At 38.8% G+C, this 12,226-nt stretch overlaps 1 protein-coding gene across 2 annotated transcripts; it reads left to right on the top strand.

The window, feature by feature from the left end:
• Positions 1-203: 203 nt before the first annotated feature.
• Positions 204-12,097, top strand: csf3r (colony stimulating factor 3 receptor). Of its 2 annotated transcripts, XM_028580845.1 has the most exons (17): positions 204-343; positions 2,823-2,925; positions 4,760-4,834; positions 4,930-5,226; positions 6,170-6,302; positions 6,466-6,632; positions 7,510-7,679; positions 7,839-7,989; positions 8,279-8,361; positions 8,496-8,703; positions 8,816-9,004; positions 9,236-9,337; positions 9,633-9,779; positions 9,862-10,002; positions 10,111-10,207; positions 10,287-10,365; positions 11,330-12,097. In XM_028580845.1, the coding sequence occupies exons 3-17, from the start codon at positions 4,771-4,773 to the stop codon at positions 11,810-11,812; spliced, it is 2,511 nt and encodes an 836-aa protein (XP_028436646.1). In that variant the 5' UTR covers positions 204-343; positions 2,823-2,925; positions 4,760-4,770; the 3' UTR covers positions 11,813-12,097. The 2 variants fall into 2 exon arrangements, with proteins under 2 accessions (XP_028436646.1, XP_028436645.1); XM_028580844.1 differs by lacking the exons at positions 204-343; positions 2,823-2,925 and adding an exon at positions 2,947-3,176.
• The last annotated feature ends 129 nt before the right edge of the window (positions 12,098-12,226 follow it).

The following is a 12,226-nucleotide window of genomic DNA, read 5'->3' as shown; positions in this document are numbered from 1 at the left end:
TATAAACGTGCAATATCCCCTGTAAAGAATTATTGAATTTGTTCCAGATTTGATTAATTTTAGTTGAACTATTCTACAATTTTCGTTGAAAAGAAAGAATAAAGCCCTGACTAAACAGGCCACTTTTTCTTCCCACAACTGGGCCCCATCAGTCATGTGTTTCTTCCTGGAAAACAGCGAAGTTTCACAAAATTCAAAACAAGGATGTTGCTGCTGCTGCTGCTTGGCTAACACGCACATATGTCCTCTAGTCTGAGCTGCTTTGAGCCACACTGTTTCATCTGGTGCTATCAGGGCTGATGAGAGCCTCTCATCTTTCTGGGTCTGCTGCAGCTGCTGTGTGGTAAGTGGCAAGCCTCTCTGATGGCTCTCCTTTATCTTCACATCAAGCGATTTGTCGCTCCTTTCATTTTGATACATGTGCCAGATTGAAAAGGGAAACTTCCCAAAACTTGTTTCTGAATGACACAGGTTCAGGCTGGAGAGTTGCATCCTGATCCAATTTACAGACCGCTCAACTTAATTTCATTGAAAACTCTTGCTTCATCTGATTGATTTATTTTGGCCGCTCTGTATTGTACTTGTGCCATTTATTATCCTTTGTAGTTTCCTTTCTAATAATGCCAGTTCATTTTTAACAAACATGAAATACTACAGATAGAGGATCTTCAAATTTTTAGGATTTAAAGAGGAATTCTAAGATAAGATAATGCCTTTAAAGTAAATATACTTGAAGTTTAATGTTTGAAACGTTTAAAACTTATGAAAGAGTTTTAAGATAGGATCGTAGCTGTTTTGTCAAAATGGCAACAGTGTCGCTATGGAAGTAACATTTTAAGCTTTGGTAAACATATTTATGTTCTGGTCATCCATTAAAGAAAGAGGATGCGAAACAGATTGCTTTCCTCCTTTTTATCTTTTTGGACTTTTACAACTCGTGAGCGTAGAATTATAAGGTTCTATCTCCGTTTATGGTAGTTCTGAGATATTGAGCATCTAAGTTTTTACATCCCTGCTGGCAAAGAATATCATTTTATTAATAACTAACTAACAAAATATTTGTTTACAAAAATAACACCACACAGGCATTAATAAACACCTAATCAGATTATGTCAAAAACTCAATTTCAACCAAAAGTGGAGATAGAACCTTATAATTCTAAGCTCACATACTGCTGACTCAAAATGTTCACTATGTTTGAGCTTAAAAGGAGCTGTTCTATTTACAAAATACACAAAAGATTACTTTAACACATTACATTCCTTATTTAAAGCACAATACATGGTGTGAGAAAAAAGGGGAAATTGTGGCAAATTTGTTATTGCACTCTGAGTCAAGGATGTTGCCAAATCCTGAAAGTAACACCCAACAGCAACGGGAAAGGAAACATATGGTGGCTATAACGAAATGTACCTTTACACATAGTGACTCACTGAGAAACAAAAATGAATCCAGATTACATATTTTCAGCGATACATTAGGGAACAAAATTGGCCAACGCACCTTAAAAATAGCCAGTTGTATTTTACACTGTCTTGTATGAAATTGTGCTTGTTGACAAAATACACTCCAAATGTAATAGCATCTCTCTTCTTTCCCTCTCTCTCCCTCCCTCTCCATCTCGATTGCCTTTTGTCAGAGCCACAGGCAAGTACCTATTAGTAGTAAGCAGGAATTACAAAAAGGGAAGCAGGGAAAAATGGAGGCCTTTATGCACATGGCTGATAAGAAACAGGGAGAAATTTCAATTCTCTCACACCGCTTTAACGCAGTGTTCACCAAGTAGCATGTTATTGTGGGCTAAGAGCAGTGATCTGACTTTGATTTTGAGTGATAGTTCCAAATTATTAAAGTAATACATCCTCGTCTAATTTGACAGTCTAGACATAACATTTCTGAGGTATAGACTTGTACTAGATACAGTATACTTGAAAGTCTGTTGACAATAAACATGTATTGGCCTGAGGAACAATGGACTTCAAATTTCTCACCAGAATCCGTCAGAGAGACCAAGACACAGTGTTACACGACCACAGGAAGTTTCTCAATGCTGTTGTCTCACTTAGTGTGTGTGTGTTTGTGTGTTCCTGTGCGTGCCTGCATGCATGCCTGCGTGCGTGCGTGACTGTGTGTGTGTGTGTGTGTGTGTCTGTGTGTGTGTTTGCGTGTGTGAAATTCATCTGTGGTGGCAAAATCAATAAGGGGCATCTGCCCCACTGTCAGATAACACATGAGAGCTTTGCTCCCGGCTGAGCTCCTGGTAACATACGAGTACTGTTATCAGTTAGAATTATTGGAACCACTAAATAATGAATTGCAAGTTTGATTCACTACACTGTAAGAGGAAGTTTAAAATTATAAATTTATAAAGTTAAAAGATGTATTTCAATGTCCCTGATTCTATACATGAAGTAGCATTTGAAATGTTGGCTGTGACACATTTACCAGCTATCCTGTTAATCAGCTGCATTTTCATAATTGAGTAATGTGGTGATTATTTTTTTTAACCACATCCTCACATTTGAGAGGCAGGAATCAGCAACAATTTAGTGGTTTTATGCTTGATAAATCACTGAAACAATTTGTTTATCTTACAGGGGGAAAAAATCATGTTTTCATATATTGTAAAATAAGTTGTGAAATGTCTAAAAACCATATTTGGTTTATCACACGAAAAGGTGTTTCACACGTGATAAACCACATGTGCCTATACTATTTGTCAGCTTTCTGTCAATCAGCCAACACATTCATACACTCAATTAACCAAATTGTTTCAGCATTATTCCAGATTAGTAACTGCTTTGTCTTTCCTCCCACACAGACACACAGAAATGCTGTGAAGGTATGACTGGGCCTCGAGGGTGTTGCTTTGTGAGCCGGTAACTGAGTTCAGTTGAATTTTAACGTTTCATGGTTGTGTTATGGTGAGTATTTCAAAAACACAGTCCTCAAAATGACTTTCAACTTCACAACACCTGTACTTGTACAGTAAATGTGAGGTCCCAAATGACTCTCAAATTTAAGAAGCAGGTTGTTGAATTAATATCAGTACAATATGCTGGATAATTGCTCCCATCTGCTTAGCTTACAAGCTCCCATCTTCTGTTCATTGTACGTGACCAATCAGCTACACAGCGCATGCCCAACAAGGCCTTCTGTTACCTTCTAACAACCGGCAAGTACAATCTCCCTGTCTGCTCAGAGGAGTTTTATCCTTCTTATAGAATGGTATACGAGGAGAGATTTAGCATACCTTATTTATTCTGTCTACACTGTAAGAAAAGATACACCATATCTACTCAATAAAAATGAGGCAGCAGATTACAAGTAATGTTATTAATAAAATTTCACATGGTTTGGTATTGAGTAAATATTAATTAAATGAGACACTTAATAGTTATCCATTTAATGAGTATATTCAAATAGAAAACAGTACTGAATTAATTATAACCTAAACAAAAATATTGAGTTGATTTGAAAAAGATAAACTCCCTAATGTGTAAATAGTACTAATAAAAATTAATTTAATTGTACATATCAATGATATGTAATTGAATAATAATCATCAACATTAATATGCACATCGATTTGAATTTAATCAATGCAATGAATTAAATCTAAATATTATTTCTTAGGAATAACTAGTCTATGGCCCAGAAAGTATAGAACTTAACAAATACTAAAATAATAATTTTATTAACAATTCACTTTTGTTTGACTCATTGTAATAGTGCTGGGCAGTATACCAGTATTAATTTCCCATATGATATGAATTTTTCATATACCGTAATACCGGTGCAATGCCGCAGAGAACACTACGGCAGATGAGTGACTTCAGAACGGGAGCCTTGTTAACTTCGTACCCTTCTCACTCATGGTTGTAAATTTATAGCAACAATTAATAACCCACAACTAACTCTCATTAACAGGATAAAACACCATAGCACACAACTATTTGTGACTTTAACAATTTCTAACACTAATAATTTTACATTTAGCCTACAAATTTACACAGCCGAACGGCATGCTGGGTAACATTATGGCTGCTAGCTAGCCAGGTTGACAGGAAGTGCTTTTCAATTAAAATTTGCCTGATTACATTGATTTGAATTAACTCAATATTCTCTCTATTTGAGATTAGATAAATATAATGCTTATGTTTTATTTAACTAAACGGGTGGATTTTATTCCAAACATTTTTATTTGAAATTGAATTAAATATTTGCCTCAAAATCAAAAACACAATCATATTGAATATATTTTACCTAATATATTAATTCAAATCTACATGACCACAGAATCATTTCTTACAGTGTACACATAATTTCAATTTCATTTTCTAACTGCTTGAATGTCCCATCCTTTGTGTGATCATTTTACATAAATGTGGACCCAAGCTGTCGTGAATGTTGATTTTAATATTCATGAGTGTGTCATGTGTCAGTGCATGGGTTGTTGTGCAAACACCTTATACAAGCAGCGCTGCAGGTTTCTCTCTACTATTGTGTTGGGAAACAGCGGATGCGTTCTCTAGCTGTCTGTTTATATATTAAGTATTATGCATTATGGAGATCACGTCCTTGCTCATATCACCCTGCCATACCAAACACTTGAAGCACACCGTTGACGATGTCTTTTGAAGCGACTGACGTGATCACTCACAATACCTCCCTCAGGAACGGAATTCAAATATCATTTTGATAGGGCATGAATGTTTGTAATTTAAGAATAATGCATTTCATTTTGGCTGCCTAACAGGTTTTAGCATCATGATATCCACATGGGTGTCAGTGATTGTCATGCTGGTGGCATTCGTGAATGGAGCGAGAAATGGTAAGTGTTGCTCTCAGAATGAAATAGCAAATCTAAATGGAAATACCTAACCAGCAGTTAACATGGCACATCTAAATTACTTTTCTCATTGTTAGAGGATGACATACAGCCGTGTGCAGAGGTCCAGACGTCAAGCTCAGTGGTGCCTTTGGGGTCACCTGTCACGGCCAGCTGTGTCATCAGAGACGGCTGTCATCTGGTCATTGGACAAGCTGTTCATATAGAGTGGCGCCTTGGGGATCACTCTCTTCCCGGCAGCCAGGTGGCCAATGAGAGCGGCAGGTTTTCCGAGGTTGTTATACCGAGCTTCAATCACACCAGGGAGTTCCTCACCTGCTGTGTCCGGGCCTCTCCAGTTCAAGTAGTAGGAGGAGTGGAGATCAGAGCCGGATGTGAGGAAGATTTAAACTTCTTGTGCATGTTTGTTCATTTATAATCAAATATGTCGCTTGTTCTGTTTCCACCAGTGAAAACCAGGAATAAAAAAACCTGTGAAAGTTTAGTAAATTAAGTTTATTTAAGCAAGGGTAACTTTTCCTTTGTTTGGGTGAGCTCAACATTAAACAATAGAAAGTAAAACCTTAACGTTGAACACTTTAATTAACTTAAAAGTACCTTTTTTTTGTCCACCCATCTAAGATATCTGGCACATTTTAATGGATCTATTGATGGATACACGTTTTAGAAGTTCACAGCAAAAGCAGCAAAGTATCATTGTATTCTCTCAGAAGATTGATGCATCACATCAGTACTTTTTAATTTCGACTACTTCTAAACTTCCTTTGCCCCAAAACACATTTGAATCGAAAACATAACAAAAAGTGCAGAAACTCAGCCGATGTTTAGTTTTATTACATTTAAGGTCAGCGACCATGTACAACAAGATTAATCTCATACAAAAAGAAAAGATGCTTTTTAAAAGATTTAGCTATACACTTATTTCCATCTGCAGTACACACACTTTACTAATAATACAAATACAAAAAGTTTAAAATGCAATAAAAACTGCATACATCCCGGGAGCCTGGGTAGCTCCCCTGGTTGAGCGTGCGCCCCATGTACAGAGGCTCAGTCCGCGGATTCGATTCCGACCTCCTGCCTTTTACTGCATGTCATTCCCCCTCTCTCCCCCTTTCTTGTCTTCAGTTGTCCTATCTAATAAAGGCCTAAAATGCACAAAAAATAATCTTAAAAAGAAATATATATATAGTATATATACTGCAATAGATACTCATTCACACTTGATTCCCATGTGATGCAGAGATCCTAGTCCCACAGGACCTCCTCTAACAACTCCATAAAAAATCCTCTTCACCTTATTTTTTTCCTCTCTAGATCCACCAGAAGCACCCCAAAACCTCAGCTGTCAGACAAACCTCACCACCCCTGAAACCCTGACCTGTAGCTGGGACCCTGGGCAACAGGAGACCCACCTGCGCACAAAGTACACCCTCCACATCAAGATACGGTAATATATACTGCCTGTAAATTCTATCTTCCTGTAACATAGTGAAGCAGTTACCAGAAAGCAAACATCACTTTGGTGTCAACAATATGTAATGTGTCATTTACAAAATATGTCTGTGAGTTTGCACAACTGCGTTTCCCACATTACAATTTCCTCATTTCAGGGATTCAAACGAGAACCACACTTACGAACTACTGCCAGGAGTCCACCGTTACACCATCCCTCGCTCTGGTTTTGTTCTCTTCTCAGATATGGAAATATACGTGAAGGCGGTAAATGAACTTGGAGAAGCAGCCTCAGCACCTATCATTCTGGAACCTATCAGTGCAGGTGAGAAATGCATCTGGTGCATGCTTTCTTTGATTGACTCCATACATTTCATGTCATTTATTGGCCATTATCCAGTATGAATACATTTATTATATTGCCCTGAATAATCAGATTTTTACACATCAAAGTATCTTCACAGGTGTCGGGGAGTACTACTGCATGGAAATAAAAGTTGTATAAAGCCCCTTCTGGCTTAAGAAGGTGGCGTGTAAAATCTGATACATTTCCTCAAGTGATGTCACATAAGTCGGCGCTGATTGAGGCTGAAGACAAAAAATGTAAAAAGTCCAGGGGTGTGTAGTTAGAAAGAAGTGATCTTACTGACCTCGGTCGAAACTATATATATATTTACAACTTCTGATTTATAACTTGAGAAATGGGTTAAAAATATTTGTCTGGGGTGCTTGGGTAGCTCACCTGGTAGCGCGTGCGCCCCATGTACAGAGGCTCGGTCCTTGCCACAGCGGTCGCGAGTTCAATTCTGGCCTGCAACCCTTTGCTGCATGTCATTCCACCTCTCTCTCCCCTTTCAGTCTAAGCTGTCCTGTCAAATAAAGGCCTAAAAATGCCACAAAAAAAGAAATCTCTAAAAATATATATATATATATATATATTTTTCACCAAACGGAATATTTTTTATTGAGATGGTTAAAAGAGTCTCTGAGGATTGTGGAAATACCTTCAGACCAGCTCTGAGTGTTGACCTTCTGGATCTTTTAAAGGTCCCCATGGTATTTATTTTTGGTAAAGCGGATGCTTAGCTCTGTGACTAATGAATAAATTGAATGTGCACAGATTAGAAAACCTAAAAGACTTGAGAGGAGAAAAAAAAGACATTTTACATCAGAACCTTTTTCTTTGTTTGCTTTTATTTCAGCTAAATTTGACCCACCAACGATTCAGAAGGTTCAAGTGGTGCCTAAAAAGTACGGCTGCCTGAAGCTGAGCTGGAGCTTATCTCAGCAGCAGGTCTGGATGCGCGACTACCGCTTCAACCTGGAAGTCCAACTTAAGACTGCTGACAACAGCCAACGAAGTGAACAACCAGTGAGTAAAATTCATGTTGTGTCAATATAAACTAAAAAACCTAATAACTGCTGATAGAGTAGCTACAAGCACCCATAAAGTAGCACACTGTAAACTGCTTGAAGTTCATAATGTGTGTGCCTGGAGTCTTATTTGTACGTGCTCTGGGACAAATGTTAGATCATGGTGAGCCGTGTTAGACCAACCAGATCTGTGGATCAGTGCCGTCTTCTCCATGGGACTCAGTATCTCGTCCAGATTAGACTCAGATACCAGCAGGGCCCCTGGAGTGAATGGAGCAGCAGCCGGTCTGGAGTCACCTTGGAGAGTGGTAAGGCTTCATCAACTCAGAGTGACACAATCAGTCAATCTAACATTTTCCAATCTATTGCCTTTTCTTCCATTTCCTGGTCTTTTCAACATATGCTAATGCCATATTCTACATCTCTCATTGCTTTGCTCTATAGCACAGGCTGAATTGATGTATTGAGTTCAGCCGCACACTCTGGCAGTGAATCCATAGACCTGTCTTGTATAGGAAAGTTTTCGTTTTTTAAAGGGTGAGAAGAGAAGTGCGGGATTTTGACGAGCCTCTAAGACAGCTGTCTCTTTCTTTTCAGCTCCCACTGGACGCCTAGACTCGTGGATGAAGGCATCTGGGGATCACATGCACAAACAACTCAACATACACTTGTTTTGGAAGGTACACACATCACATGATGCTTGACACCTGTCACAGGATGATTCTATTTTCTGTTGTAGCTCTGGTTGTGTGTGTTGGTGTGTGCGGTCTGCCTTTAAAATGCCCTCTCTCTTTTTTCTTTTTTTCTGTTATAGCCATCAAAACAATTCCGTGCCAATGCCCAAAATGTGTCATATATTGTCTCAGTGAAAAAGGTGCCAGGTGAAAAGGGAAAGTTGTGCTCTACAAAGGGGAATTATTGTACTTTCAAGCTTCCCGGGAAAGCAAAGAAAGTGTATCTGAGTGCTATAAATGCAGCAGGGAAATCCCTTCCCACTGAAGTTAGGATTTACCTACCTAAAGGTAAAATTTGACAAACTTAAACCTAATTGAACTGGTTTAGAAAATAGCTCAAATATGATAGAGTTTAATACATTTTCCCCCACAATGTACATGATGTGTTTTGTGTCTGTAGCTTCTTCAGTGATATCAGACGTCACAGTCCTTCCTCATGATGACAGATCCCTACTGGTCCAGTGGAGAAGCCTGGTTTCTTCCAGTCTCACTGGTTTTGTGGTGGAATGGAGACCTTTGTTGGAAACAGACCTCTCTCTCACCCAGTTTGAAATAACTGACAGAAACCAGACACAATTTCTTACAACAGGTATGTTTTATAGTATTTGTATTGCAGGTTTTAAGATCCATGTGCTTGCTTTTTATTGTACATCTTCTTATTTCAACTTTTATTTGGGTTTTCCAAATCTAGTCTTCATCCTTTACCTAGATGATTCACTCTTATACACAGCGTTCTTTTCCCTGGGCACAACCTGCCTGTACACACTGTTAGGAGCTTATGGGCACTGATACAGTCTAACCTCTTCACTCTCATCAATAGGCAGCTTTGAGCCCTACAAGCCCTATGGGATCTCTGTGTATCCTAGGTTTAAGGATGGGATAGGCCTTCCTCAGACTGTTAATGCCTACTCAAGACAAAAGGGTAAGTCACCAAAGACACAGAGAGGATCACACAAAGAGCAGGCAGGGGTGTGAGAGTGGGGGCAGCCTCAACTTTGAAGAAGTGAGAAAAGAGTTTGCCACATGGGTAAAAAAAAAAAAAAAAAAAAAAAAAAGAATGGTGCAATCAATCAGACACAGCTGATACATGATGGAATAATGCCCTCTTGTGGATAGAAATGAATAATTATTTTTTGCTGGCCTGAAGGTTTCAAATCATGAGCATAATAGCTCATTAAAGTTGTGAAAACCACTCACAACCATATTTGTTTTCAAAGCTCCATCCATGGTTCCAGAAATACAAATTAATAAGATCTGGCCGTCACATATTGAGCTTACCTGGGAAGAAATGCCACTAGACCAAAGGAACGGAATTATCCAGAACTACAAAATCTTCTACTGGGATAAGAAGGGACCCATTAAGGGTAGGTGAAATACCTTAAATTTACTCTTCTAAAACATTTTCCTTTTGTACTTGAGCATTTTGATGTCTGACTCTTTTTTCAGTTGTGAATGCTGACCCGGAAGAGAGGAGAGTGGTCCTCAAAGACCTCAACGCTGTGTCTCCCTATAAAGCTTTCATGATGGTTAGCACGTTCGGTGGGAGCCTCAACGGGTCAACAATTCATTTCGAAATTGAGGCCTTCGGTTTGTATTATCATTTGGCAGTGGCTTTCTAGAAACGTGACAAGAGATCAAGAGAGTGTGTTTGCCCAAAGCAGATATTTCACTCAGAATGTGTATTCCTCTCCTCAGATGCGATTGCTGTTGTGATGATTGTAACTGTGTCTGGTGTTGGACTGTCATTGTTGATTATCTTCATAGTCATAACTTGTTTCTCCAACCAACAAAGGTGAGATCATTGCCATGCTGTCTTAAGCTATAAAGATGTAATGTTATTTATTCTGATGATATTATTCTTTCTTTTGCAGGCTGAAGGGGCAGTTTTGGCCAGCTGTTCCTGATCCAGCTAATAGCAGCATCAGGAGATGGACATCAGAATCAACACAGGTGCTGGAAATAAACCTGTGAAGCATATAATACTTTTATGCAATAACCCCCTTTAGGTTTAAGTTGCAATAATCAATGTTTTATATTAGCAGAGGATGATAATGCTGATGATAATGTTGCTCCATGTCTGCAGTATGTGTAAACAAGCAACTGCTTGCTAACACATTTGCCATAACTTTGGATGTCAGTGTAGTGTCTACAGCTTTTTCCACAGCCCCCAAGTGGGCAAAAAAAGCGTTTAAAGCGCCAATATTATGCTCATTTTCAGGTTAATAATTGTATTTTAAACCAGAATAAGTTTACATGGTTTAATTTTCAAAAAACACCATATTTTTGTTGTACTGCACAGCTCTCTCTCACTGCTGCAGCTCCTCTTTTCACATGGTCTCTGTTTTAGCTACAGAGTGAGACCTCTTTTCTTCTGTACTATCTTTGATTGCACTGCACATGCGCAGTAGCTCAGATCGTAGATCATGTCAGCTAGGAAGGATTAGCTGGGAGACTTCTAAATGAAGGTGCACATGTAAGTAGTTCTTTGGTAGATTATGGTGAACTTGTGTGTGTTGTAGCAGTGCTTTGCCATTGAGAACAAGGTAGCATGCTTGCGTTAGCATGCTAGCGCTACCATGCTAACGGTTGCGGTTAGCCAGCTCGTTTCGGCTAGTGATGTAGAAAACCGTGCCGATTTTGACCAGCTCACCCGGAGACTGAAGGCAGGACACATTCAGAAACCGTATCTCAATCAAAACAGCATGGATGGATTTTTTTCAAAGTTTGTATGCGTGTGGAAGCACCAGAGACACAAAATAACACCCCAAATCCCAGAAAAAGTGATTTTTTTATAATATGGGCACTTAAGGCTGCTTTGATTAACATATATTCATGCAAAAGGCCAAGTGATATACATGACCAAATACAGGCCAAAAATTATATTTAAAGACATTCATTTATTTTCCTTTTGCAGGATTCCCATCTTTCCTGGGACAATGAGGAGCCTGATCCAATGTACCTGTCCCACCTGAGCTTTTTAGACCTCCCTGTAAAACTAAGTAAAGAGGACGATGACCCATGGTTAAGCAATGCAGAGGACACCAGTGACCTGGGAGAGTCCATTTGTGGTTCACCATTCATCTGTGGCTACTCTGGTTCAAACAGCGACTCTGTTCCCTACGCCACTGTGATCTTTTCTGGTCCATGCAACAGCCCTACGCCTAAAGAGGCTCATGTCTACCTGCGGTCTGAGTCCACGCAGCCCCTCTTGGAGACTGAAGAATCCTTCAGTCCAAAGTGCTACCACAATGTGGCGAGAAATAGGATGCCAAGTGATCAATGCTTTTTCGGGCCAAGCCATGATTGTGTACCTGAAAAAGGGGCAGACCCAGGCATTCTGTGGGATGACTTTCCTTTTCTACGCGCATTAGCCTTGAATGATACTCAAAATGACTAAAAAAAATCACTGACTTTGATTATAAGAGTAGCCGCTTTGCAAACATTTTCATGTAGGTCTGAGTTTGTAAGAAGCTGATTGTGATAAGTTGATTGAGCAGAGCACACAGCTGTAAATACATGCAAGATTTAATGCTAAAATCACTTTGATATCTAATGATTTGACTTTGTAGATACATCACCTCTATAGAAAATTCCTTTTCAAAGAAAAAAATCAATATTGTTGAGATGATGATGTTGTGGCTTATATGTGGAATTTATCTTTGAATAAAATAATTAAACCCTATACATACAGTCTAACATCTCTCCTTCATACCATTGTTTTTTAATTATATTGTTTTTTTGATCCCATTTGGCTTTCTCTCCTCTTCCTCTCTGTAATTTGCCTTTTTTTTTTAGGATCAGTAATGTAAAA

This window comes from Perca flavescens, chromosome 6 (genome assembly GCF_004354835.1).
Source record: "Perca flavescens isolate YP-PL-M2 chromosome 6, PFLA_1.0, whole genome shotgun sequence".
In the NCBI taxonomy this organism is placed as follows: domain Eukaryota; kingdom Metazoa; phylum Chordata; class Actinopteri; order Perciformes; family Percidae; genus Perca; species Perca flavescens.
The sequence above is the reverse complement of the archived record's forward strand: the minus strand, read 5'-3'. Positions and strand labels throughout refer to the sequence as shown.

Excerpts from the sequence above, each read along its gene's own strand:
- csf3r (XM_028580844.1), top strand. The coding sequence starts at position 3,140 with ATGCCCAACAAGGCCTTCTGTTACCTTCTAACAACCG. Across the intron at positions 4,835-4,929 it reads CGTGAATGGAGCGAGAAATG|AGGATGACATACAGCCGTGT; the intron begins GTAAGTGTTGCT and ends TCTCATTGTTAG. Across the intron at positions 10,208-10,286 it reads TGTTTCTCCAACCAACAAAG|GCTGAAGGGGCAGTTTTGGC; the intron begins GTGAGATCATTG and ends TTTCTTTTGCAG.